Raw genomic sequence first — 27,114 nt, 5'->3', positions numbered from 1 at the left:
CAACTGGAATAAATTTATCAAGCTTGGTATTATCTACTCTTTAGCTGGCGGCTTCCTTCCTTATTTTTTTTTCTTTTTTTTTTCTTTCTACTGGGGTGGCCACATTTATACCATGTCTGCAAAATATCGACTCATGCAGGAGTAAAAATTTCAGGTCACAGGCATTTGTTTTCGATGATTGGTATAGGTGCACCGTGCACATGAACCTCGATTGAACCAAACAATATGCAGAATGGCTCTTCAGGGCAGTACATTGTTACCTTTAGCCAACGCCTAGCTTGATGTTTGATACCAGATACTTCTCCAACATCATGCTTATGCGCTAGTGCCAGTCTAACTTAACTCATGAAGTCATGATTATACGACTGCCCATATCACTTCATTACATTATGATTGAAATGTAGAATTTTATGATTTTTATCAATCAGACAGAAATGCGACCAGAACCAAGCCAGTCCGGCTAATACCATGGTGCAGAAACTTAAATCCAAAGGCAGTTCTTCCTTCCTCTTTAAAGTTTTAACAAATAAAATTAAGCAATCAGCAAAACACACACACACATAGGGAGCGAAGGCTCACAATTTAGAATGGGGAATGGCTTGACACTGAGACATTGTTGGAAGAGTTAATATGCGGAAACAATTGAAGAATATAGGCAGGGCGGGTTCATGAAAGCTTCCCTGACCTTTACTACTGATGCTGACTGGGATTGATCACAGCTTGGGGTGATTTAAACCATGTATTATACATATTATATATATATATACTCTATAGATGTGATTTGATATCATCTCAAATTCATGCAATTTTCTAAAGAAGCTAGCTTCAGTAGTCCCCTACTTGTGAAGTTATATGCAAATATACATTCTATTGTATCCTCAAACATGGGACGAGATTGCCAAGATATCTTCAAGATTTCTGTTATATATTCACGACTACCCTATATCCAATTTTATACCCTTGCCCAAATTTTCTGATACTTCTTCAGCACATACTAAAAAGTTCTATGTAACTCCCACATATCTAAATTAAATATTTATGTATTGCAGATCACCTGCATGGTACTTGACATAGATAATGAGATATCACTACACTGGTTCTCATGTCATGCTCAGAATTAGTCAATTCCAACTAATCTCAAGTACTAAACTAAATCTTAGTGTGTTTATCAAAACTCAAAACAGAGTCATGCATGTGAATCACTTTAGCTAGCAGAATTGCAGGAACAAGTTAATGAAGAGGGTGTTGTGAATCACTTCAAACATGATGAACCTGGAAGGTCTTAAATGCTGCGTTGTGTAACTCCTCCCATTGCTTAAGACATACAAATAATCAAAACAAGGTACATTGTCGAAACAAGTACTATCCAGAATCCAGTATCTACTAGTCTAGCATCAAAATGTTAAACTACACTGGCCATTCCATTTTTCAATTTCTTCATATATTACTTTACGTATTTACCCAAGAGCCAGATAACACCATCTTAGTTTTCAAAAATCAATTTTGAAGTGATTCAAGTGATATCCAAACTCAACCTCAATCATACCACAAAGCACAAACGCTTACTTAAACAGAGCAAACATCAATTACATTAACATAGAACAAAGCTTAAAATGTCCATAGCTTCAAAATAATCAAACATAATAACAACAACCGAAGTGGATTACCATATTATTCTACTGAACAGTGGGCGGTCCTTGCGGAGAAGAAGGGTCTGCAGCAGAAGCATCGTCGGCAGAAGCGAGCAAAACCCAATCGGGAGGGAGAGGCGGCAGAGGATCGTACACAGTGGGCTTACGTTTCACGTCCCAAGCAGCCGTCTTGCGTGGCCTGGTCTTGCGGTGGTGCGCCGTTGCCTTCTTCTGCGGCCTGGACGAGCATTCTATGACCAACCCAGTACCACCGGAGAGTGGTGGCGCCATCTGGGTGAGTCCGAACGACGCCGTTGCGGAGGGGTTGCGGAGAGGGACAGGCATGGAGACGAGTTGAGGCCCCAACATCACAATCGAGACCGACATTTTTGGGTTTCAGACGACGAGTTTTGTGTTTAGTTCTGGAGATGATAATGTTGGTAACGTTATCTATAGTGGTGTTTTGCTCTTCTCACTTGCAGTCTTTTGAATTTTTGCCATAAATTGAGAATTAATTCGAGAAATTATTAACACACCTTACTTAACCAGCATGTCTCTCAGGAACTCTAATGGATGTAAATGGATTCAAGATCGGTAACATAGTTGTGAAACTGATGTATATTGACTCCATCTCTACTGATGGGATCAAAACGAATTTGATTCCCTTGTACATCCACATGCCATCATAAACCCAAAAAGCCCTAGATGGGTTTTGCAACTCTTCTTCTTCCTCATCCTCTTTTTCCTCATTCTCAAAGTACTTTTCCTCAACAATATAATGCAAGCTAACATAATGGTAGTCATTACCGATTTGTGGTGCATTGTACACCTATGACGTATAATTGCCCATCGAGATTGGAAGATGTCAAAAACCCTCCACATCTTCCCGGTATGCCTCATGCTTCTTTATGAAGAACTTATCTTGCGATGTCAGGGGATTGGGAATTGTTTTGATAAATATATAGTACCTTGAATACATTCCGTCATCTAGATAATAAGGATATCTCAGAACACATTTGATAGGTAGAGCACGTTAATGTCATTTTTAGCTCCAGTGCACCCAAAGAAACTGTGTCATATCCACATATCATACGAAGCAACCGCCTTCAGGATGATCGTTGGGCGACCATTTCGCCCAGAGTTTACCTCTTGATAGACGGTTTGGCAGTTCGTCCACTCTCAATGCATGCAGTTGATGCTTCCAATCATACTTGAAAAGCCTTGGCGTTCGCGTTTAGCTAGTAGTTGTGTGAGGTCTGCCGGTGTTAAACTGCGGAGGTATCTTGGACCATAGAGGTGAACCACTTGCCTGCAAAACTCCTTCATACAATGGAGAGTAGTCGATTCCCCCATCCTTGTAATTTCAGTACATTGATCCGCGGCTGGCCCGTACGCCAACATTCGTAGAGCCCTAATTATCTTTTGTTAGGAAAGTAGCCCTACCAAACTAGTGGCGTCTTCTCTTTGGTGCCAAGATTGGTCGTGATTGTAGAGGTCCATCATGATAATGTTGAATCGGTCTCTGCTCATCATGTACCTCTGGCGAAAGTCTTGCGCGTCGAAGATTGGGCGTTCGATGAAATAATCTTCCATGAGATTGCCCCTAGATAGCCTCTGACGTGGCTTATTCGGTTTTTTATAGCGACGTGAACCGTTTGGTCGTGTTGGTTCATCATCGTGTTGTACTTCCGTCATGACCACCTGATTGATGAATGATTGCTCCATATGGTCATCCTCTTCTTGTTGACGTTGTCTCCGCTAGGCCTAGGCAAAAAGCCCGAAGAAGAAAAAAAATCCAGACCAGACCGACGAGCCCGTCCGGGCGGGCCGAGCTTTTTTTCCGGGCTCGTGTGTTGTCATGTGATAAACGGGCCTGGCTTGGTTATGTCTGAGCCGGTCCCGGGCTTTAAAATCCTTAAACAAAAAAAACTCTGGAAACCCGGGACATTAGGTGTCATTATGTAATTAGCTTTCGTAAGTGATCCTAAACTAATAGAATAGATACAATGACACTGGAACATAACCAAGAACACAGTTAGGCCTGAAAAACCGGGCGGACTCGACCTGGATGATATCGGTCCGGGTTTTACCCGGGCCCTGCAATTAACTGAATCGGGCCGGGTTTTACCCGGGCCGTGATTTTTTAAGAACAAAACCCGGCTCATCATACTACAACCAGGCCGGGCCCGGGCCTTGAAAAAAATAGCCCGGGCTGAACCCGCGCCCAGCCCTAGTCCCCGCCTGAAAAAATTTGTGGAAGCTGAAATGATTCATTAGTGCATGAATAAGGGAATGTTGCTAAGTATTTAGATATAATGATCATAAATCTGCTCTAATTTTTCATAATGGTGTGAGTATCGAATGAGTGATATTAGACAATTTATAGCCAATTGGTCGAAAATCTCATCGAAAATCTGGTCCAATTATTTTGCCGACAATAACACGTGGCAATGACACATGTTAATTCTCTATTTGTCGAAAATCTATTAGAAATCTTGTATAATATTGAGTCGATAACGACACATGGAAAATTATTATTAGTTGTAAATATATCCGGTATTTTTTTAATCATTTTACAACAAGACAAAATTGAATTGTTAAAGTAAATTGTGAATGTGTTGTGTGAAAAAATCTGACTTGTTTGAGCAAATTTTGAAATCGATTTGATTGAAGTAAAATTTTCTTCTTGACACACAATTTACAAACCCATTTTATGAGTACATATGCTCTTAGATTTAACAACCTTTTGAATTCATGGGCAATTTTCCAAGTCACCTCGTCATATAACAAATTACCACCACAACCTCTCTTGATAGAATTGAAACGAAACAATCCAACTCCCATAAACAATCCAACTCCAAAATTTTAAAAATGAGGAAGGATTTAAATTGGGAAAGGTGATTAAATAAATTAATCAATGAAGAAAATAGTTCTTACTTTTATTTGTTGAAAAGCAATTAAGGAGGAGGACATGAGGTGATGATCCTTCATTGCATTTCCCTACAAAAAAAAACAACGATAAGCAAGAAATTGAATGAGCTCCACTCCTCTTCTTCCCGTCATCGGAAAATCTCGGGCTCTTCCCGCGGCCACACTCCCCTCCGAGCTGAGCCTCTATGGTGGTGACAATTATGTGAGGTAGATTGGTGGTGGTGGAAGTGCCGAGCATATTGACTATTGAGACACTTAATCGCAATAGTCTCACTCGTTGCTTACCAAAAGGGTAATTTAGTGATATTATATTATATCAGGATCGAAACTTCAGACACCTGATCTTTTTAGAACGTGAGGCACTAAGGCACTAAAGTGCATATGTAGTGACACTGATGTCATGCATAAACAGTCTGATTCATCTACCTACAAATTGAACTAATGTATTTGATGTGGAGTTATATTAATCAAACCATAAACCCTCGACAAATGAGAGGGCTAAAATAACAACTTGAAAGAAGAAAGCTTGGATTTCACTATAACACAATAGGAGATTAAAGTAAACCCTACTACAATTGTGTGATTTACCAGGTAATAGTTTCTGGTAAAGCTATAGTGCATAGATGGGAAGTGAGTGAACAATCCAGAAGGAAATTGAGATGGGAAAATCTCAGTAAGGGCAATTTGTAATCAAACAATGACATCAGTCTTGGCTGCGTCGAAATCAAACTCACCCTTGATTAGTCACAGACTTACAGAGTCACAGGCAATGAAATCCATAGCTGATGGCCGGCCATGTGCCAAAACAGGGATTTTCATCACCCCGTGAGTTAACAGAAATTGGTGTTATTATTAAATTCAGGATGAACTAATGGATATCCGTTTATGCCTAATATAATCACTGGGGCCCCACCCGTATCAGGCTGTTATTGTGGGCGCCAAAAAAATCCACGTGTGTGAAGCACACAGACTCGCAGCCCCAGTGAGGAACTGAGTGAAAGAGCCACTTTTTTTTTTTGGCAAAAGGAAAGAGAACCACTCTATGTCCGTGTGAGATTTGCATAGAGCGGCGGAGATTCCATTATTTGTATTACGGTAATTTTAAACGGTAGACAAAATTATTTAGATGAATATTATCTAAGCCGTACGGAATCAGATACGCGGAATTGAACAATATAGAAATGCATAAGTATTTTTTTAAAATTTTTTAGGAAATTTGTACGTTTTGAAAATATCGAAATAAAAATTATATATATAAATATATGTAAATTATATAAAAAAATAAACATAATAACAAAATTTTATTTTAAGTAACTTAAAATCTCAAATAACTTAAATAACTTAATGTTTTATATTTAAAATAACACAATATAATAAGATATCTAGGTATCAACAAAAATGAGGGAGAGTCAACGACTCGGTAGAAGGTCGAAAATATGTTGAAATGACTTATTTTAAGTCGACAAAAGTAGGTTTAATCCCTCATTTTTTAGAAAAATAAAAAACAATCAAACTTTTATTTTATCAGAAACTCGCGTTTCCACTGCGCTTTCAAAACTTTTTTTTTTAGAAACGCTTTTTCGAGCATTTTCCGTCGCGATTCGGTAATGGTTCATATTTGGAAGCTGTAAATGCGCATTCTCCCGCGTTTCTGTACTACCGTCTACCTAGAATATTATATTGGTTCTATAGGCAACCCTGAATCTCTAATATAGTGTTTAGGCGAATTCAAAAGGTACATTTTTTTTTCCGATGATCAAGTGCAAATATACATGAGTTCCCAGCATCTTTTGCTGTTGTATTTCTGTCATTGAATTCTACATTATTTTTTCAATGAAATTTCCCTAATTCAAGAATACAATTGCAATAGAAAGCGAATGGGCAAAGTCGTCATTTAACAACTCCCCTACTCCACAAACCTCAAAATCCCATCGACCTCAATCCGACTGCCATTCGCGCCAGCCAGTAGCCAGCTGTCTCCCAAACCCCCAAAAAAAGGAGGAATTAAATACTATTAAAATCCCCCTGCGTTTTTATCCCCCATCTCTTTCCTCACTTTTTAAGTTTCGGCAAACTCAAAAAAACCTGGACAAGACGAAAACCCAGTCAAGCCATCCCTCCAAATCACAACACAATGTCTGCTCACACTCTCCTCTTGTGATCTCCGAGCCTCCGATTCTGCACCAGCAATGGATCCATGCCCATTCGTGCGAGTCACAGTGGCCAATTTGGCTCTCAAAATCCCCCTCGCTTCGAAACCCGCCCGCACCGTCGTCCACCCTTCCTCCTCCCCATGCTTCTGCAAGATCAAGCTCAACAACCTCCCCCTCCAGACCGCCGTCGTTCCCTGCCTCCCACCGGACACACAGACCCTGGACGCCAACACCGGCCACGGAGTGTTGGCCGCTACTTTCCACCTCAGCAAGTCCGATCTGGACCGGGTCGCGTCCAAGTCCATCTTCTCCGGGAAACTCTGCCTCAAAATCGCCATCTACACCGGCCGAAGGGGCACCACCTGTGGGGTTAGCTCCGGGAGGCTTCTGGGCCGGGTTTCCGTCCCTTTGCATCTGGCGGGAACCGAGTCCAAGCCCAGTGTGTTCCAAAACGGGTGGGTCTCCGTCGGTAAGAAAAGCTCCGGTGCTCAGATTACGCAGTTTCATTTGAATGTCAGGGCCGAACCCGACCCGAGATTCGTGTTTCAGTTCGACGGCGAGCCCGAGTGTAGTCCTCAAGTGTTTCAGATTCAAGGTAACATTCGGCAGCCTGTCTTCACCTGCAAATTCAGCTTCCGAACCACCGGCGGTGATCGAACCCAGAGATCCAGGTAGCTAGATTTGCTCATCTTTTCCCTCTAGATTTTATTCCTTCTGTTTTAGAGTAAAGGATTACAGTTCTTTCACTTTAAAATGTGCTTGGATCGTCCACCGGACTCTGATCCCATTATTTTTCCATTGAAGCTTGTCGATTCCAAATCCATTTGTACTTAAACAAGTGGTTCATTTTCATGGCTGTTAGCTACTTTTTTTGTACTTTCAATCTTCAATTTTTTTTCTAATTCCAAGTTTGTCCTTCTGTTTTCAGGTCACTACAGTCCGACCAGGGTGGCTCCAGAAGCTGGCTGAGCTCGTTCGGGAGTGAGAGAGAGCGACCCGGGAAGGAGCGTAAAGGCTGGTCCGTAACGGTCCACGACTTATCCGGGTCGCCGGTGGCGGCGGCATCAATGGTCACGCCCTTTGTGGCCTCACCGGGTTCCGACCGGGTCAGCCGCTCCAACCCGGGTTCCTGGCTCATTCTCCGACCCGGAGACGGCACCTGGCAGCCCTGGGGGCGCCTCGAGGCCTGGAGAGAGCGCGGCGGGGCCGATGGGCTGGGATACCGGTTTGAGCTCATACCCGACTCCAACGGTGGTATGAGCGCCGGCGGCATTGTTCTGGCGGAGTCGACTCTGAGTTTAAACAAGGGCGGGAAGTTTGTTCTGGACCTCGGGTCGAATTCCGGGTCGGGTCAGCGCGGCGGGGCTCCGGTGGTGCCGAACTCGCCTGCGGTCAGCCCGAAGAGCAGCGGGGACTTCGGGTATGGGTTGTGGCCATATTGCTTGTACAGGGGGTTTGTGATGTCGGCGCGTGTGGAGGGGGAGGGGAGGTGCAGCAAGCCTACGGTGGAGGTGAGCGTGCAGCACGTGAGCTGCACGGAAGACGCCGCGGCCTACGTGGCGTTAGCTGCCGCCGTGGATCTCTGCATGGACGCTTGCCGGCTCTTCTCGCAGCGGCTGAGGAAAGAGCTCTGCCTGCCGTCGGATTTGCAAGGATGATTCGGCCACTATCCGGCGCCGTTTTGTCTCGTCTCTGATTCTATTCAATCAGCATGTGAGTGGGGTTTGGTGGATTTGGATATTGGATTCCAAATTTTGCCGTGAGAGTTTTGTTTTTACTTTTACCGACTAACGGAGTAAGTACTCAGTAGTGTGTACAGTAAGTGAAAATTAGGCAGGGCACGCTTTGTTTTTGCTTGTGTGGCTTGTGTTTAATCTCCTTTTGTTACCTATTTTAGTTTTTGAAGTGAAGGGTTTGCTTAGTTAATTGTAAGTTTTCCTTGTTGGGGTAATGTAGTTTGCTGACATTGAAAAATTCTGTTATGCTATTTCTGTTATCAAAGGAAATATGGAATAGCTAATTGGATACATGTACATTTTTTACTACCCCATGGTCATTACAAAAACACTGCTTTTGGTATTAGAGGTCAAAGTCAAAGATCAATTTCATTTACTTTTGAGTTTTTTTCACCAACAGTCCCTCAACTCTGGTGTACCTACCAATGTGATACCTCAACTCTTAATCGTACCAATGTGATACCCAGACTCTAGTATTGCTATCATTGAAGTACTTCCGTTAGTTTTTTTTAACTTTTCCGTTATCTTGGTGACGTGGCAGTTACGTGAGGCCCACAAAGAGGGTTAAAAGACAAAATTAACCTCATCTGAGAGGAGCAATGGTTTTCCCGCCCTTTACCTTGAGAAAGACACCCAACAATTCCAATTTTGGCGCCAATTTTCTCTCCCTACTCCTTAATTTGTGTCTCTTATCTAAACTAAAGAACTACCGCCAACCAGTCGACCACAATCTGATAAAACCTAGATCAATCTCATTTTCTATTTTTACCCTAGCACTTGTTAAACTAACAGAATAAATATAAAAATTTATATGGAACATTTCATTTCCACAATCTCATAAGAATATAAAAACACATAACTTAACGAAATTCAAATACATGTTTAAGTACCATTAGTTGCCACATTTTATGTTGATCTGCCATGATTTTTGCTTGTAAGAACTTTTAAGTACCATTAGTACAATGCTTTATCTGCTGGTATTATTCCCTCTGGCTTAACGAAATTCAACTACATGTACCATTAGTTCTTACAAGTAAAAATCATGGCAGATCAACATAAAAGGTGGCAACAAATGGTACTTAAACATGTATTTGAATTTCGTTAAGTTATGTGTTTTTATTCTTATGAGATTGTGGAAATGAGATGTTCCATATACATTTCTATATTTATTCTGTTAGTTTAACAAGTGCTAGGGTAAAAATAGAAAATGAGATTGATCTAGGTTTTATCAGATTGTGGTCGACTGGTTGGCGGTAGTTCTTTAGTTTAGATAAGAGACACAAATTAAGGAGTAGGGAGGGAAAATTGGCGCCAAAATTGGAATTGTTGGGTGTCTTTCTCAAGGTAAAGGGCGGGAAAAACATTGCTCCTCTCAGATGAGGTTAATTTTGTCTTTTAACCCTCTTTGTGGGCCTCACGTAACTGCCACGTCACCAAGATAACGGAAAAGTTAAAAAAAAACTAACGGAAGTACTTCAATGATAGCAATACTAGAGTCTGGGTATCACATTGGTACGATTAAGAGTTGAGGTATCACATTGGTAGGTACACCAGAGTTGAGGGACTGTTGGTGAAAAAAACTCTTTACTTTTTGATCAAGTTGAACTTATTTATTCGCCCTCGGAGTGAACTTGACGTGTGTTTAAAACTTTAAAAGTCGTGACCTTATTATTTATAGAATTGGCTTTCAAAATGATAGAATAGAAAATAAAAAGGTGAGTGTACTAGAAAGAGGTTGGCCTAAACATACAAAAAGGAAAAAAGGGTCCTAGCCTCCTAGGTAGGGTTGTGAGAGATTGATGTGGGTATGGGGAAGGGTAGGGCGTGCACGTTTATCGGTTTATGTGCCCAAATCCAATTCAAGAAGAATTAATACATCAAAACATATGTTAGATGATAGCTGTAATGTGCTTTTGAGTGAAGCTTATCTTTAATTAGTTGGTACTTTTGACTCTGTTCATCCAATTATTAATAGAGTCACGTTTTAGTTGGTCAATTCTTAATTTAAAATTAGTTGTGCATTTCTGTTGTTAGATTTATATTTAAGGATGAAATACTTATAAACTGTTTTACTTAGATTAAGTGGGCGACCTTCCTCGAGGTCACTTGAAGCTTTCACAGTCCTCATGGTCTCCGCCCCTCCGGTTTGCAGGTCATGTGGGTTTCTCTTACCTCGTAGTGGAAGGACTGGATGGTGATGCTCTTTCAGCTATTAACTACGAAGATAGTATAGATTATTTGAGTTATGAATGTCATATTATTAACGAAGTTAAGTCGTTTTTTTTCCTTATAGTTGTTACTTTGTTATATAAGAAAGCAATATGTTGCCCGCTGTTTGAATGTCGTGAAATCTAAGCCAACCCTACTTTGTTCAAAGTCGAGTTAAGGAGTTATGTATGGCTACACTAGTCTATATTATGGATTTCCATTGTGGAGTTCAGTTATTTTTTTGATCATATAAAAGTCATTATATTGTTGAACGATTACCAATTCATAATCCATAAAATCATCGTAATTCATTTAGTTGATCAATTTCACTTGACCAAATGAAAATAAAAAATGACTCCGTTATTGAATATAAATTGAAATAAATAACTAGATGACACTGTATGTATCCATTTTCATGACGATTTTTCTAGTGAACTATTTTTTAGAGAGATCACTTGTAATATAAAAAAATAATTAATTTCAGTTTACTTCCTAACTTTTATATCCAAAATCAAATTACCCCTTAAAACTTTTATTTTAATAAGTTCACCTCTTATATTTTCAAATGACATCAAATGACAAAATTTAGAGTTTTATATGGATTGTATCGATAATTATGTTATGAAACCTAATTTTTAAACTTCAATATTGTTGTAAAATTATTAGGAACTTTGTTTTGGTCTTACATATATGATTTGAAACATTTTGTAATAGTTTTTATTAGATTTTAATAAAGAAAATCTGAATTTTGTCTTTATTTAATGTTATTTGAAAATATAAGAGATGAACTGATTAACATAAAAATTTAAGGAATAAATTGATTATAAATGTAAAATTTATGAGAATAAACTGAAATTAATTCTATAAAAAATCTCTTGATTAGTTTGGTTAACGATAAATAATAAGATAAGATCTAGTTGGGTTTGGTGCGACTTTGGGAGATGTCAAGTTGGCAACTGGCAGCGACCATTGTTAACTTAAGGGAGGGGCCGAGGGGGTACCCTTCACTCGTGGCTTACTTGGAAGATTTAAAATGTGAAGGAAGGCAAAGCAGGTGTGCGTGTGTTAGGGAGGGACAGAATCGCAGAATAAATGTATAACGTATATTTTGGATCCCCCAAATTGAATAGAATAGGTTGGAGGCGAGGTGCGTGCCACTTGTGGTTCAGATGAATTTCTGTTACGCAATTTGCTTCTGGGACCAATGACTTCAATTCTCTTGGTATTTCCATATCCAGAAAATTTTATAATTTTCTTTGAAATATAAATCTACAACCGACGTGTTGGTACTGTAGATACAAGTAATTTGTCCTCTAAAAAGTAGAACCGGAGAAATACTAGTTTAAAAATGTCTTCTCTTAACGTGCATTTGGGTTATGATCCCTTTAAACGAATGAGATTTCTCAAGTCTCATGTTTTTGTTAATTTGATTGGTTACCTTAGATTTCATGATGTTAGATTCAATAAAAGAGATTGGAATGTAACTATAGCTCTAATGTTATGTCGATTTCTAGACTTGGTATATTTTGATGTCAATACTTCTTTGATCTAGTGACATTGCTTCACATTGAGTGTGGAGCAGTTCAGGGTTTCAACTATATTGGCACTATCGCCACATACCTATAGAGCTGCCAAGAGTTCCACAACAAATTTATCACATAACTCTCCGTTAATAATCATTTTCAAGATTTCTCATTAAGTATTCCAGACCCAATCGTCACATAATATCAGTTAGTAATATTTTTTCGAAATTTTTCATTTTGATCCGTGAGTATTAAAATCTTTAATCGGTAAAGTATTGACTCTCCAATTTTCAATACCATTAATTAAATTAGATTGGTGCTTAACAGTTCAAATAAACAAGAAACTACAAGCACTATAAACACTTCAATTTTATAAAACTCGTACTTTAATTTCGAAACATGTGTAATGTGTTGATGAACTTATTTTAAAGGAGTGGGGGTCATTGGGATTGAGCTTAGTATGGTGTATGGTCCCCGGTCCTCCCTGATTATAGTCACACCGCACAAGTCACAACTGGGTCACTGGGACATGCCCCCAGAGCTGTCAATGGCCTTTTTCTGTTTCAAGGTTAACAGAGAAAGCCACTAAACGTTAACAAAATTGAACTGCATGGCTCTCTCTTTATCTCTGTTTCTTCTCTGGGTTGGTTATCAGTGTCACTCACACACTCGTTCTCTTCAGTCTGAGTCTCACAGAGAGAGAGGAGTCACATGAGTTTTATGGTCGTCATTCTTATTCTGTCGTTCTCTTTCTTTCAGTGGATGCTAACCCATACCAGAACCCAGACTGGGACTCACTCTCCCCCACCATGACCTAACCCTAATAGGTCCTTTACCGTTGCGCCAAGGAAGAAATATTGACCAACGGCTTCAACAACTTCTCAACTGATTTGTTTGCGTTTTCTTGCTCATCCTTGATGGCTCTGTTTGGTTAGAAGTTTGATGAGATGAGTGTGTTGGGTATTTTTGATCCAAAGCAAATTTAGGCTTTCAGGTTCGCATAGTTGGCACACTATCTCTCACCTACTTACCACTGTCACACTATCAGCTAGCCAAATTATATATACTATGTTCTCTATACAAAATTGCAACTCAATTTTTACCTTATAAAGAAAGAGAAAGTCTTGTGAGTAGCTGCAATGACAAGTGGTGGAGCACTAGGAAATTATAAAATCACTTTTAGTGTATAATTTTTCGATAAGAAATCTAATTGAACGAACAAAAATAAGGAGAATCAATCACCTTATCATCAATACATCTTTAAGTTTGTGTCCATACATCCTATTATTTTCACGTGAGACTTTGATCGTGCTCTCACAAACCCCTACATGTAAGGTTAAATTATCGCTTCATACGCAAGTCATCAATTCAAATCTAGTAGTTGATATATTTTTTTTAATACTAAAAAGAAGAATACAAAACAAAAACTCCTCTAGTGCATCCACCGCCAAAGATGCCACACGACAATGTTTTTCTAACACGACGAGGGAACTGAGACTACCAAACACCATGATGGATCTAAGAATGGCCAATATTTACTAAGCTATCCGCAACAATATTATTGGATTCAAGGAATGTGTTCTTGAAAGCAGTGTTGTTAAAGCCCGCAGCAATGGTTCTAAACTTCTAATGTCTTGAATTAGAGCGTTGATCTTCCAAGGAATCAAGCCAGTAGTTTGTAAAACCAACTGAAAACGCGGGTTTTACTAACATGTTAACAAGCATGAATTGGGAGCAAGGAGTCAGCTAAATGATCTCCTAGACATTGTAACATACAAGTGCCAAAACGGTCATAATCTACAAGTAACTTAAGGAGATTTATGGGTAACAACCACATATTTTACCAAAATTGCCTAGTCTAAGATCTCTAAGTTTGGTACAATTATTTTGATTTGGTCATTTCTCGATCTTGTATTTAGTCATTTCTATATGAAGGGCTAGGTGTGTTAAATTATGACGACATAATGTAAACAACTTGGCCTCTCTATAACTTGTTTCACAAGTTCGTGAACGCTGCCGCGACATCCTTGTGCATTCAACAATATCTTGTGCTTTTATAGGGACCATGACGATCCTTATACATCCTCTCAATCATACTTCAATCTTCATGATTCATGAATGTGAAACTAAATAAGTGTAGATCTTATGGACCAATATCCATATTTAGAACATACTTCTTAACTATGGTAGCTATATGTTCAGTGGATTCAACACTTCTTTAAACAAACTGCACTAGTTCCTATGAGATCAAGAAAGCAATGTCCAACAAGATCAACTTTGAGAATCGATTGTGGAGAACTTTTCTCACGGACCTGGAGATATGGTGCTGTTTATCAGGGGCAGTGTAATTTTTATTGATGATGAAAGATAGAAACTGAGAATACGGGCTAACTTTCTCCTTTGAAGTAAAAACTACACTTAGTCTTAGGTTCTAACTTTTTGTTTATCTCCTCGACTTTTCAGGAAGATTTCCAATTTCTTTTGCTTGAATAACCCGCTCCTTAAATTGGGTTACAATGTTGGAGGGGGGCATGATTGTGTTTTAGACTATGGAGGTAATAGAAATGTTATTATTAAAAGTTTCTACCACTTGGCAGGGTTTCTCAACTATCTAGGATTCTAAGTGGATATAAAATGTTCAAAATGAGCTAGATATAAATTAGAAGTCCATCGACATAGGAAAACCTAGACTCTTAAGTCAGTTAAGTGCAGTTCATCAAAGTTGAAAAATCACTAAAAAAATTAACATGGATGAGAAAAATTATGTAGACATAATGCTTTGACTTTTCTCTCTCCATGGAATTTGAGAGTCTGTTGGCATGATTGTTTGTCTAAACTCAGCCTCATGTCTTTTAGATACAGTCATATCTTTTAAGGAATGAAATTTAGTAGTTGATAGAATGTCCAAATTGGGCCTCACCAATAACACATTTACTTGGTATAATAGTCTTCCTAATGCGCTCGTTCAGTTTTTATAAGTTAATTACTTGTGATTTCTGAATTATCGGTTTTCTTAGTAGATTGATCTACTTTCTGTATCTTATTTATTTAAGATTTGGTTTTCTTTTTCTCTTAGTAAGGTTTTGGTCTAGCCCCCCTTACTATGCATTTTTATTTTTATTTTTAATAAACGGAACTAGGCGTGGGGCTGAGTCTCCCAGCTAGGCTGGGTTCCAAACCCTTAAAAAAACAAATATTGAGTTTAATTTAACATGTAATTTTACCCAATAAATGGGTGGATATTTCATTTTGTGCGGGGCGGGTCACTATTATATAGTTACTTTTGCATAGGACATTCTTTAACAAAATTTTGGAAAAACAATCCAGAAGGCAGTTAGCCGCCTATAAAGATAAGAAAAGTTATGGGCAAAATATTACTGTGAAAAAATGAGAAAACCTTAGAGGCACACAACCGGGCATAGTACATTTGGTCATCTACCATCATTCATTAGATGCATTACACAGGCTGCAGATTTGTTAGAAGTTAATCATACCTAAGGTGGAGATTTCAAATAAAATCCCATTGTCACTAGGAAGTAATCTTCAATGGTTCAACCAAAGAGAATACTTTACCTCTTTTCCAAATGCTATACCTATCATGTAATAATTTTCAAGTACTCTCCATTTTGAACTTGAAACCAAAGACCATTTTCCCTTTGATCAAGCTTCCACCCTATTTTGGTCAAAAGAGCTTGATGAAGTTGTTTTGCAAACAGAATCCCAAATGACAATGGTAGAGTGTTGCCTTGTTATCTGTCTTATCCATAAGAAAACCTCTAACAATTTATAGCCTTGAGAAAAGTTGTGAAAGGGAAAAGGGAAATTTAGAGTAAATGAAGTGAGCCAAAGGAAGAGAAATTTCACTTCTTAAGCTGAGTTTGAACAAGGTTGTCAAAGGAAATTTTGAGAAGTTGCTTAACAAGCTGAGATACATAGTTCCCATATGAATGAGCATCATTTATTAATAGATTGTACTTCACAAATTATTAATAGATTCCAATTGAAGTACATTTGGAACATTTAATTTGCTTATTTTCCTTTATATCAAAAGAGCTTCAGACCAATAAAGATAAAATATCATCTAAGCTTGGTGGAAAAACATGTAAAGGCCGGAAGCTTATCTACCTTACCCTCATTTAATCTTTATCACAGGGAATATCCGAGTAGAACTCAGCTGTTCTTCAGTATAATCACTCAGCTGCATGTCCAACCTTGTTTTTTTAAGGGTCCTGCCATTCTTGAGGAAACTCTCACAAGATTGTTTGATTATATCTAGCTCCTTGTAGAATAAAGAGTGTCTGAACAGTTTCCTCTCTTCCTTGTTCAATCTCCACCGTACCACATTAGATTTCTGATCAGCAACTGCATTCTTGTTACTATTAACAGTGCTTTGCAAGTGCTTCTGCTACAAAATATTCAGTAGATACTGAAATACTATATTTCTACGTTGGCTGCATCTAAATAATCAGTGGTGGAACCTAGGTAACTGGCCTAGGGAATTCATATATATAGCTGCCTCTATATATTCTCAAGTATGAGTGCCTTTAGCTAGAAGTTAATCATTATATAACTTGAGTAGCATCTGCGATATTTAGAAAACGATACGATATCGCCATATCGGTTGACTATATCGGTCAACGGTCAAATATCGGTCAAACCCCGATATATTGGTCAAATATCGGTCAAACTCTGATATATCGGTCAAACTTTGATTTTTTTATTATTTTCTCAATTTTTGTTTAATTTTTTAATATTTATTTCCTCTTTTTTTTTAAAAAACTTATTTTTTTTTCATTTTTTCATATGTATTTTTACTTTATATATTTTAAATATATATGATGAATTTCAAGTCTAAATAATCATTCTTAAATGCCTATTTTTATTATTAGATGTCGTTCGTGTACTTTAATTGTCATTAAATCAAGTATTTATTTTCTTTAGTTTACTTAGTACCGTTTTTTTAGTTTATTTGATACATATTAAAGTATAAATTTTATTGAAAATAAGCAAATCCGATAAAACCGATATATCTCCGATAAAACCGATATATCCCCCGATATATCGTTTTACCTCTCGACCGATACGATACCAAAAAACGATATTTAGAACATTGCTTGTATTATTTGATGAAGCAGCATATGTTTGGCCATCTATCTTGACTGAACTGAACCAAACTGCTTACCTCTTTTTTTCACCACTGGCTTTAGAATCTTCCCGTAAGTCAATAAGTTCTGCACTGTCTACCTCCTCTTCCTTCACTCGTCTCAAGCTTCCAACTTCGATTTGGTTGCTTATAGTAAGGATGTTCTGCTTCACAGCACTGGATGCATCATCACCCTTGTATTGCTCCTCTCTTGCCTCTTGGCTATACCTTGTATCTTTAATTTGTACTTGATCCTCTAAATCATTTCCTTTCTCATCACTCTCTGCAGTTTCTTCCACTTCTTCTCTCTCCGTATCATCTTCATCAATCAAATCCTCTACCCCCTCAGATTCCTCCACAGATTTCTCTTGAACATGCCCGTCAACTTCATCTTCACCTCCTCTTCCTTCCTCCTCAGTTTCATCAGCTTTAGTCTCATCCAGCTCTTCTTCAGATTCTTCCTTTTCCGTATGGCTTTCAACACCCACCGGAGTTTCTTCCACACGAGGATGGAGTCCCTTTCGCCCAAGTTCTAGTAATCCATGCTCATTTTGCACTTGTCCTGATATCTTGTCTGCAGAGCTCACTTCAAGTATTTTTTTACCATGGGAGTGATTCAGTTGGTAAACCAGCCAGATGCATATAGTAACCAACAACAATATCTGAACAGCATGCTTCACCTTGAAGCCTTTTACCCTCTGGTTTCTACTAGGTGACTTCAACATAGTTGATACTGAAAAAGTATCACCAATTTGTAGGAGCAAAAGATGAGACTCTGTGCAAAGCAAAGTAAGAACCATGTAATATATCACATCTAAATTTCCTACTGCAGAAGCTCAGCATTGCAAATGTAAAAGTAGACAATATTCTGTACAAACTTATGCACTAATCGACTGTGTCAAATGACTCTTAGACAAGGTTCCTCGTATATATTGGTCTCCGGTTTGTGAGAAATCTGTGAACTGCAAAATTCTTTTGTTGCTTTTGTAGTCTTTACAAAGCATACAGCTATTAAATTGAAGAATAGCACCCAGACGTCTTAATTTGTAGAAGACGAAAACAACGACAGGCAAGCCAAAACAAACATCATAATTTCCAGGAGACTATACTTTGATAAGCATCCCTCTTCACCACGATGATGACAGTGTCATCCAGCAAAAGTAACAGATGATTGAAATTACTAATTTTACACTTGACCTGAGAGCTTCTGTGTTAAAAAATTCCAAACAGTGAAATGAATAAGACAAGATACCAATCTTGCAGATAGCAGAAAAGGACATTGTTGCCGACACTGACTAAAGAAGAAAATCTAAACCCATCTAGAACCTCAGATGCTTAAACAGAGTATTCAGATAGAAGCAACTTCATCCTTAGAATTTGAAATTTGCCAAATATGAAGAAAACAATCACAGTTTAAACACAAAATGAATCTTATTCACAGAATCGAAAATCACAAAACCCATATTAAGATTACACGTAATACTACCTTAAAATCCCAGAATCTCATTCCAGCGTCCAGAATACACAAAATATCCAAACTTTGGAATATGGGGTACATATACAAAGTTACAAACACACAGAATCAGCATGAGCACTATCATATCAAACATATCTTAAAGCAGAAACAATTACTAGTTCTCAGATGAGTAAGACCAATTATAAAATGAAGAAGAGAAACTAAGAAAGGTACCGTACCAGTGACTCAGTGTGGAAAGCTATGCTAGGTAGCAGAATCTGAGATACAATGAGATATATTGGCTGCTTTAGTAGAGCTTTGAAATTGGATTCATCTGACTTGTAACTTGGCAAGAAACATTCTACTTCAAATCACCACCCTTTTCTTTTTGGTCTTCAAATATGTGGTTAAAAAGAAGAGAAGGATAAATAAATTAATTTAAAAAAAGAAGAAGAAGAAGAAGGTGAAGAAGAGGACAGAGGAGTCGTTGAGGGGTGTAATAATGCTCACTGTCTCCCTGTCTGTCCTTGAATGAAGCTGAAGTAAAAGTCACAAGGAGAGGTTTAAACTTCAATATGGTGATCCAGTGAGTTGTGACTGTGACGACGAGGCATTCAAATCAGGTTACATGTGTGGCAGACACTACTACCCCTTCCCTTTCTTATAATTTTTTATTATTGAAGACAAAAGTTTAAGTTATATCTAGTAAATTGTTGAAATAATGTGTTTTTTTATGAAATTCACTAGGATTTTATATTAAAACGAATACCTGAATAGTCATTACATACTTCTCCGTTGTTATTGAGCAGCAGACAAGAGGTTTTGAGCTGGAACTCAAACTTAGTACATAACATATGTCTTTTCTTTAAGAATTATCCCTGAATTGAAACTAAAATAAAATAAAAAGAAACATATTCCACTACTTATAAAAATATAGCTATATACTAGAAAAAAAACTAAATTACGAGTTTAGACCCAGCCCGGAAAGCCCAGGCCTAAACCCAACTATGAGAAACCCTAGCATGGATTAGCCATACTGCCACCCATCCTGAGAGTCGGCTTGGCCAGATTTTGGTGGAAATCTTAACACCTCCAGTTTGGAGCATCCCCATAGGCACACGAAGCCTAAACCACCACTAATGAAATATTGATTCAGATGCACCTTTGCTATTGGCACCCCACTGCCACCATGGGAAGAAGGGAAGGACGGCCAAAGAAGGTTGCCATGAAAGAGAAGAGGTTGTGGGCAACCACTTTAATAGTAGGGAGGCTACGAGAAACCACCAAAATAGTAGGAAGGCAAAGGGAGGCTACCGAATAGGGTTAAGAGAGAGCATAGGGTTTTCTTTTGAGAATCGTTTTGTTGAAATAACATGTTGAATTGGTATTTTGGTAGTGTTTTACGTACAGGCAAGGTGAATCCAAGGCTAAGGTTGGTAAGGCTTAAGCACAACCAAGAATTTTGGACAACAAAAAACTAGATATAAACATGTTTTTTTTGGCAATAGACAATTAAAAACCAAAATTTTCATGTGTTCTAAATTTCTCAGCTCCTCTCGGCCTCTCAGTCTCTCTATCAACTGGTGCGCCATCTCCATCAATTTCAAAGTCTCTCTTAGTCTCTCAGCGTCATCAATTCTACTTTTTGGACTCCACCATCTTCTTCTTTCTCTGATAAAACATATTGTAAGTATAATAAATAAATTATTTTCAATTTGGAGAGAACTATTTATTGGGTTTTCTTATTTAATCTGATTTTGTTCTAGTTTGTCTCTAATTTTGTCGAGTTTTTTCCTAGAGTCCCTGCCAGAGGCATGCATGGAGTGAGACGAATCAAACACTAGTGTATTGGTTTTTGGGTTGTCGGCATTCAAATACTAAATTGGGGGATTTTATTATGTTTTTTTCCTGGTATGAACTCTAAGCTTTGTTTGATGATTATTGCTAAATTTTGTTCATAATCTTATTGATTTATGGTAGTCTAAGGAGGGTGTATTGTATTTAGATTTGTGTGGATTTATTTTAATTAATAGACTTTTTAAAAAATCCACAAACTCTTTAAAAGTACACAGACTTTCACATAATTGTTAAAATCATTGATTTCAATCACAGACTTTTGGTTGATTTATACACTTTTATTGATTCATGAAATCCACAAATTCATATTGATCAACTTCTATAGATTTTTCAGTACTAATGTATAATAACTTAATAATGTGCATACAATGTCTCTCAATTTAGTTAATCATAAACCCATAGTTTGGTGATAATTTGCTTCACTCCCAGATTCGCATGAAGCATTTAGGTTGGCCTTATAGGTTTTATGACGACGGGCGCCTTGTGAGTGCTATTGAACGAGGATTTAATGCATGCTAGCTAAGAAATTTTTTTACAGAACAATTTTTTTTTAAGCAAATTTATTAGTTGTGTCCATTATAAAAAAAAACTAAATAATCTCAATTATTTATAAGAAACTAAAAGGAACCCTTCAAATTTAATCTATCTACCAATAAGTATCAAATAAATGAAAGTAATAAATTATTCAGGAAGTTTCAAGATAAAGAAGTCGGTGTTCATGAAACATTGATAAGATTATTATTCTTTTTTCTTCTTACGTATTTCTTTTATCGTCATTGTTTTTATTGTACATATGTCCACATATGAGAATGAAGTTTTAATAAGTACAAAGAGACAAGGTAAGAACATAATATAAAAGAAGAGAACAATCATGAGATCATATGTTGAATAAACATATTGGGTTGTACGAAAAATAATTGGTAAAACAAAGGCAAAAAGAAATAAAGAATAATAGTGGAGAATGAACATCTTTAATTACAATTAGAAATTCCATGGAAAAGTCTATGAAAATCTTTGGTCTAGAGGTTAGACAATTTTTGGATTGTGGTGTGTACAATTAAAACTAGAAAGTCCATGAGATTTCATGAGTTTAGAATTCTATAAGTATGAATGATATTTTGAATACCCTTAGACTTCTGTGCATTTTAAAAATTCTTGATTGAATACTCCTAGATTTTCATGAATTCCATAATGACTTTAAAAAATCCTAATTGAATACATCTAGATTTGTATGGATATTTAAAGTATGTATTGAATACACCTAAAATTTTGAATTTCATAGATTTCTTTTAAAATCCCACTAACTCCACACACAATACACCCTCCCTAATTCTAGTCTTTTTGGTTCTATCACAATTAATTTGATATTGTTGTATTGATATGGTTATTGCTACTGTGTTTTCCTAGTTAATGTGTTTGCCTACATTTTTTCTAATATATTGCTATTGTGTTTTCCTACTGGTATGATTATGTTTTTTTCTGGTATGAACTTTAATATTTTTTTTACTTGATAGAAAACTCAAGCTCACTCGAACTCTAATTCCTGGATCCATCACTGCATACCGGGTATGCACTATGGATGCATGAAAAAGATTCTCAAACAAAAACTCAAAATGTGTGCGTATATATATAGTGATCAAATTTGAGTAAGAAAAAAAAAACTTTCTATTTAACTTAAAACATAGCCATTTTGGATTACTTTGCCTGAAGCCTAGAATAACGAGTGGTTGGAACTTGGAAGTACAATTTGTGAGCCAAAACTAGTGTCTATGGTGTAGTCAGTAGCAATCAACTCCTTTTTTGCTCTCAAAGTTTTGACCTCTTGCAGGGTCGATACTTTTTTAGTTCTTCTATACCAGAAAGACCATCCTGCTCCTCGTCTTCTTCATTCTCTTCCCTCCACCCCATCTTCTCTTTTCTTCCTTTTTCAATGCGACGCTGGCGGTCTAGAACCTTGTCTACCGGGTCTGCAATCCTCAACTGTTCCCTAACCTTCTCATAATATTTGTTTTTCTTGTCTGCAGCAAAAATAGGAAATATAAGGACAGTGTGTTACTAGAGCAGCAGCAAGCATATGACAAAAATACATGAAATGTGTTGCAAAGACATCACATTATTCAATCAGGATACTAAATTACAACAACTGCAACCACATTGCCGCAATGCATAATATGTTTGGCAAAGTCATCAGATTATTCAACAAAGGCGAACCTAAATGCTAAAGTCTGTATTTTGAAATTACTCATTTGTATAGACTAAAGAATTGATGTTAGATCAATTTTGGACATATCACATATTATATGATTATCATGTTTAATGTCATAATCTATTTCTACATGGAAACAAAGATAGTATCAAATCTAGTTCCTAATGATTTCGTGTATTATATCATTATGGTAAGGAATCCTAATTTAAGTCTAGAAGCAAGACTACAAATCAGTATTGAACCAGGAATCTAAATAAGATGACTTAACTTACAAGATGTCTTTAATGGAAGGACTCTTAAGGGTTAAAGATTCTCTATATATAGATGGTGAACGTCCCTGTTATCACTACGAGTTATTTGCGTGAGTTTCTGTCCATTGAGAAAGCAAAGAGTAGTGACTAACAGAAGACCTTGCCTAGCACCTTGTGATTTCGGATTAAGGTACAATGGATCACGGTGTCGTCGTTCATGAAGATGGTAAGTTAATCTTATTCACTAAGTTAACGATTAGTTGTTATGCATATGATCTTTGGTTTTGTACTCATATCATGTAATTTAATTTACATATGGTATCAGAGCAATTATGAGCACAAAAATTTTCAGTTTTGCATAACTAAAAATCGGTTTTAGATTTTAACAAAAAAAAAGGAGATGGTCGCGAACGTTACTTGATGGTCGCGAGCGTCACTGAGGATCGCGAGCGTCACTGAGGATCGCGAGCGTCACTGAGGATCGCGAGCGTCAATGAGGATCGCGAGCGTGACTGCTGGTCGCGAGCGTTACTGCTGGTCGCGAACGTTACTACTAAGGAATTTTGCTTTACGGGTCGAACCGGTTGCAAACATGCGGATCCGGTCTCAATCCAATCCGAACTCAAGAACAACAACCCAGAAATTTTTTAGCCGTTGTGTTTTTCAAAACGTTGAGCTTCTGGATATGGGAAGACGACTGGATCGGAAGCGATTGAGACCTTTATGTCTCTTACGGGATTCATAACCCAAATTGCTACGTATTAAGAAGACCAAAGGAAATTGCTGCTGATTCAAAAATTTGTTCTATGCTTCCGCTACAAAAACTGCAGCAAATTTGGGGAAAAAGCAAAACAGGTTTTTCTTAAAGGTTTTCCGATTTCAATTTTAAGCAGATTATATGAAGTATATATATATATATATATATGTATATGTATATACATAAGAACCCTAGAGCACACCCAGCATGCATATAAGAGTAGCTTAGAGACTTGGATTGTGGTTGACGTGTGGTTCCTGTATGGCTGGGAAATTTAATTTTCTATGCAAATATATACTCTATGGTTGAATTGAATGATTGCATTCTATGTGTGTGCTGTAATTGATGGACAATGTATGCAGAAGTTTAAAGTCTCCCAATTTTATACATTGTAAAATGTTTACATGGCACAAAGCTTAGTTTTCTTATAAAGATAATCTGGGTAGAAAACAAAGTTATAAGCTCAAAATTGGTTTGTGGTTTCCTGTTGGTATAATTGAACATATTGTACAAAGCATTCTTCTTTGATATCTGCAAGGAATTTTCAAGATAACAAACTGAAAAGTTGTGTTATGTGTTTTTAAATTCATATTTTATTCTTCCAAAAAAGTGGTTAAAATGTGATTTTAGAATACAGACAACAATAAGCATATTTGATGAAAATAAATTCGGATACTTGGAATTAGATCTTCTGTCTAAAGATGTTGATCTGATTCTTTGGATAACATGTTTTTATCTTGTGTGGCTTATTGAAAAGAATTACAGAATGTTAAGTAATTGCTCAAAAGTATTGCTTAATGTTGATTAAAGTTATGGATTGAATTGCATGCAAGTATATGACAGTGTTGTTTTATGGTATTTTTTGTTTTATGCTTGTCTTAATTGGCATTGTATGACAAAACAGAAAACACTGAAAACTAAGAACTCATAAAATTTTCTTTTGCTCTTTAGGTAGCACCTACCTCACCTTTAACACTGTTTTAATGCTTACTGGGTCAAACTTTAGAGCTTGGAAAGATTCTGTAGAAACCTATATCACCATGAATGATAAGATAAGCTATTGTTTTCAAGAGGATAGACCTGAAACCCCAGCAGAAGATGATAAAACCACAGTTAAAGCTAACTATAAGAAGTGGATGCATTCAAACATGATGGCTAAAAATGTTATTAGGCAGTCTATGTCTAAAAGCATTAGAGGATGCGTCGCTGAGCCGGAATTTGCTACTGATTTTCTGGAGGCCATGTCAGCTAAGTTCAAGGAGAGTAAGAAAGCTGAGATAGCTAGGCTAAACAAGGAATATCATAGCCTGCAATACTCAGAAACTGGAGGAGTCAGGGAGCATTTATTAAAGTTGATTAATATCAACAATAGGCTTAAAGAGATGATGGTGGGAGTACAGGACACCTTGCTGGTGCATCATGCACTAAACACACTCCCAAGCAGTTTTGACCATCTCAGGACTAGCTATAATGCTCAAAAGGAAAACTGGACTCTAGATGAACTAATAGCCATCTGTTCTGATGAGGAGGAGAGGATTAAGAAGCAAACCCCAACCATTTACCTGCTTAAAAAGCCTAAGAAAAGGAAGTCACATCCACAAAACAAGCTTAAGTCTAACAAGATCATCTCTAAGACATCAGCAACCACAGGGCCAAAGGATAACAAACCATTCAGATTCAAGTGTTACTTTTGTAAGAAAGTAGGACACATGAAAAAGGATTGTACTGGCTATAAGGCTTGGCTAGCTAAAAAAGGTAAGATTATTTCTAATACAGTTTTTTCTTTAGAAGTTAATCTTGTTAATGTCAATCCACAATCTTGGTGGATTGATTCCGGGTCACCTATTCACATAACTAATTCCTTACAGGGGTTCAAAAGGACCAGGACTCCAAGAAGTGAGGATGTTAGCTTGCGTGTTGGAAACGGGATGGAGGTAGCAGTAAAAGCTGCAGGATGTCTTAGGCTTGATTTAGGATCTGAAAAATTTCTAGTCTTGAATAACGTTTATTATGTACATTCCATGAGAAGGAATTTAGTTTCAGTTTCTTAATTGGTTATATCTGGATGTAGTTTTTTGATTGACAATAAATGAATTCTTATTTTTCGAAATAAAGAGCAAATTGGTTCTGGTGTAATATTGGATGATCATATAAAGTTAAATTGTTTAATATCTCAACAAGATATTTCTTTTGTTGAAACAGATAACACTAAAAGTACTAGCACCTTAACTGGTGTTAAGAGAACCATGAACAATGAAAAATCTGCATATTTATGGCATAGAAGATTAGGCCATGTATCTAAAGAGAGACTGAAATTATTAGTAAAGAACAACATTTTAAACAAGTTAGACTTTTCAGACCTTCATGATTGTATTGAATGTTTTAAGGGTAAGATGACAAACAAACGGAAAAAGACTGCAGTAAGAAGTAAAGAGTTGTTGGAACTCATACACACTGATATCTGTGGTCCATTTAAACACCAAACTATCTGTGTAAACGTGTATTTCATTACATTCATTGATGATTTCTCTAGATACGGTTATGTTTCTCTACTCTCAGAAAAATCACAGGCACTTAAAGCCTTTCAAATCTATAAGGCTGAGGTAGAGAATCAACTAGAGAGAAAGATCAAAACAGTAAGATCAGATAGAGGTGGGGAATTTTATGGAAAATATACAGAAAAAGGTCAACAAAAAGGTCCTTTTGCCTTGTATCTGCAAGAGCATAGAATTAAAGCTCAATATACAACACCTTATAATCCCCAACAAAATGGTGTTGCAGAGAGAAAGAATAGAACCTTTCTAAATATGGTTAGGTGTATGATGTGTACCATTGGGTTGCCAAAACTCTTATGGGGAGAGGCTTTAAAAACTGCAAATTATATTTACAACAGAACACCAAATAAAGCCATAGAGAAAACTTCTTTTGAATTATGGTGTGGTAGAAAACCAAGTCTTTTTCATTGTCATGTATGGGGTTGTCAAGCGAAAGCTCGGATTTATAATCCAAAAATGAGCAAGCTTGATGAAAAGTCTGTTAGCTGCATAGGTTATCCAGATAAATCTAAAGGTTACAAGCTATATTCTGCTAAACACTCACCCAGAATTTTTGAAACTCATCAAGTAAAATTCATAAATGAGAAAATTCACAATACAATTTATGAGGATTTATCCTCAGACTTTGAAGAACTTGTGATGGATGAGGATTTAGCAAATACATTACCTTTTGATAATGAATTAGCAGATAACATCATTAGAGAAAA

General features: G+C 37.1%; 3 protein-coding genes across 6 annotated transcripts; 1 reads left to right on the top strand and 2 right to left on the bottom strand.

Moving 5' to 3' along the window:
• Positions 1–1,540: 1,540 nt before the first annotated feature.
• LOC126795281 (50S ribosomal protein 6, chloroplastic) lies at positions 1,541–2,043 on the bottom strand. The gene has a single exon (XM_050522124.1). The coding sequence runs from the start codon at positions 2,016–2,018 to the stop codon at positions 1,677–1,679; it is 342 nt and encodes a 113-aa protein (XP_050378081.1). The 5' UTR covers positions 2,019–2,043; the 3' UTR covers positions 1,541–1,676.
• Positions 2,044–6,617: 4,574 nt separating this feature from the next.
• LOC126794468 (uncharacterized) lies at positions 6,618–8,733 on the top strand. Its single transcript, XM_050521197.1, has 2 exons — positions 6,618–7,386; positions 7,644–8,733. The coding sequence occupies exons 1-2, from the start codon at positions 6,752–6,754 to the stop codon at positions 8,371–8,373; spliced, it is 1,365 nt and encodes a 454-aa protein (XP_050377154.1). The 5' UTR covers positions 6,618–6,751; the 3' UTR covers positions 8,374–8,733.
• Positions 8,734–17,301: 8,568 nt separating this feature from the next.
• Positions 17,302–19,153, bottom strand: LOC126795139 (uncharacterized). 4 transcript variants are annotated; one of them, XM_050521961.1, is made up of 2 exons: positions 19,021–19,153; positions 17,302–18,100 (listed from the first exon to the last, which is right to left on the bottom strand). In XM_050521961.1, the coding sequence occupies exon 2, from the start codon at positions 18,048–18,050 to the stop codon at positions 17,361–17,363; it is 690 nt and encodes a 229-aa protein (XP_050377918.1). In that variant the 5' UTR covers positions 18,051–18,100; positions 19,021–19,153; the 3' UTR covers positions 17,302–17,360. The 4 variants fall into 4 exon arrangements, with proteins under 4 accessions (XP_050377918.1, XP_050377921.1, XP_050377917.1 ...); XM_050521964.1 differs by having other exon boundaries at positions 17,302–18,058; positions 19,021–19,122; XM_050521960.1 differs by lacking the exon at positions 19,021–19,153 and adding an exon at positions 18,812–19,012.
• Between the last annotated feature and the right edge of the window lie 7,961 nt (positions 19,154–27,114).

This window comes from Argentina anserina, chromosome 5 (genome assembly GCF_933775445.1).
Source record: "Argentina anserina chromosome 5, drPotAnse1.1, whole genome shotgun sequence".
Lineage (NCBI taxonomy): Eukaryota > Viridiplantae > Streptophyta > Magnoliopsida > Rosales > Rosaceae > Argentina > Argentina anserina.
The sequence above is the reverse complement of the archived record's forward strand: the minus strand, read 5'-3'. Positions and strand labels throughout refer to the sequence as shown.

What these genes read in the sequence shown, in the direction of transcription:
- LOC126794468 (XM_050521197.1), top strand. Translation starts at nt 6,752, where the DNA reads ATGGATCCATGCCCATTCGTGCGAGTCACAGTGGCCAATTTGGCTCTC. An exon ending in GATCGAACCCAGAGATCCAG is followed by an intron (nt 7,387 to 7,643) that starts GTAGCTAGATTT and finishes TTCTGTTTTCAG; the next exon opens with GTCACTACAGTCCGACCAGG.
- LOC126795281 (XM_050522124.1), bottom strand. Translation starts at nt 2,018, where the DNA reads ATGTCGGTCTCGATTGTGATGTTGGGGCCTCAACTCGTCTCCATGCCT.
- LOC126795139 (XM_050521961.1), bottom strand. Translation starts at nt 18,050, where the DNA reads ATGTTGAAGTCACCTAGTAGAAACCAGAGGGTAAAAGGCTTCAAGGTG.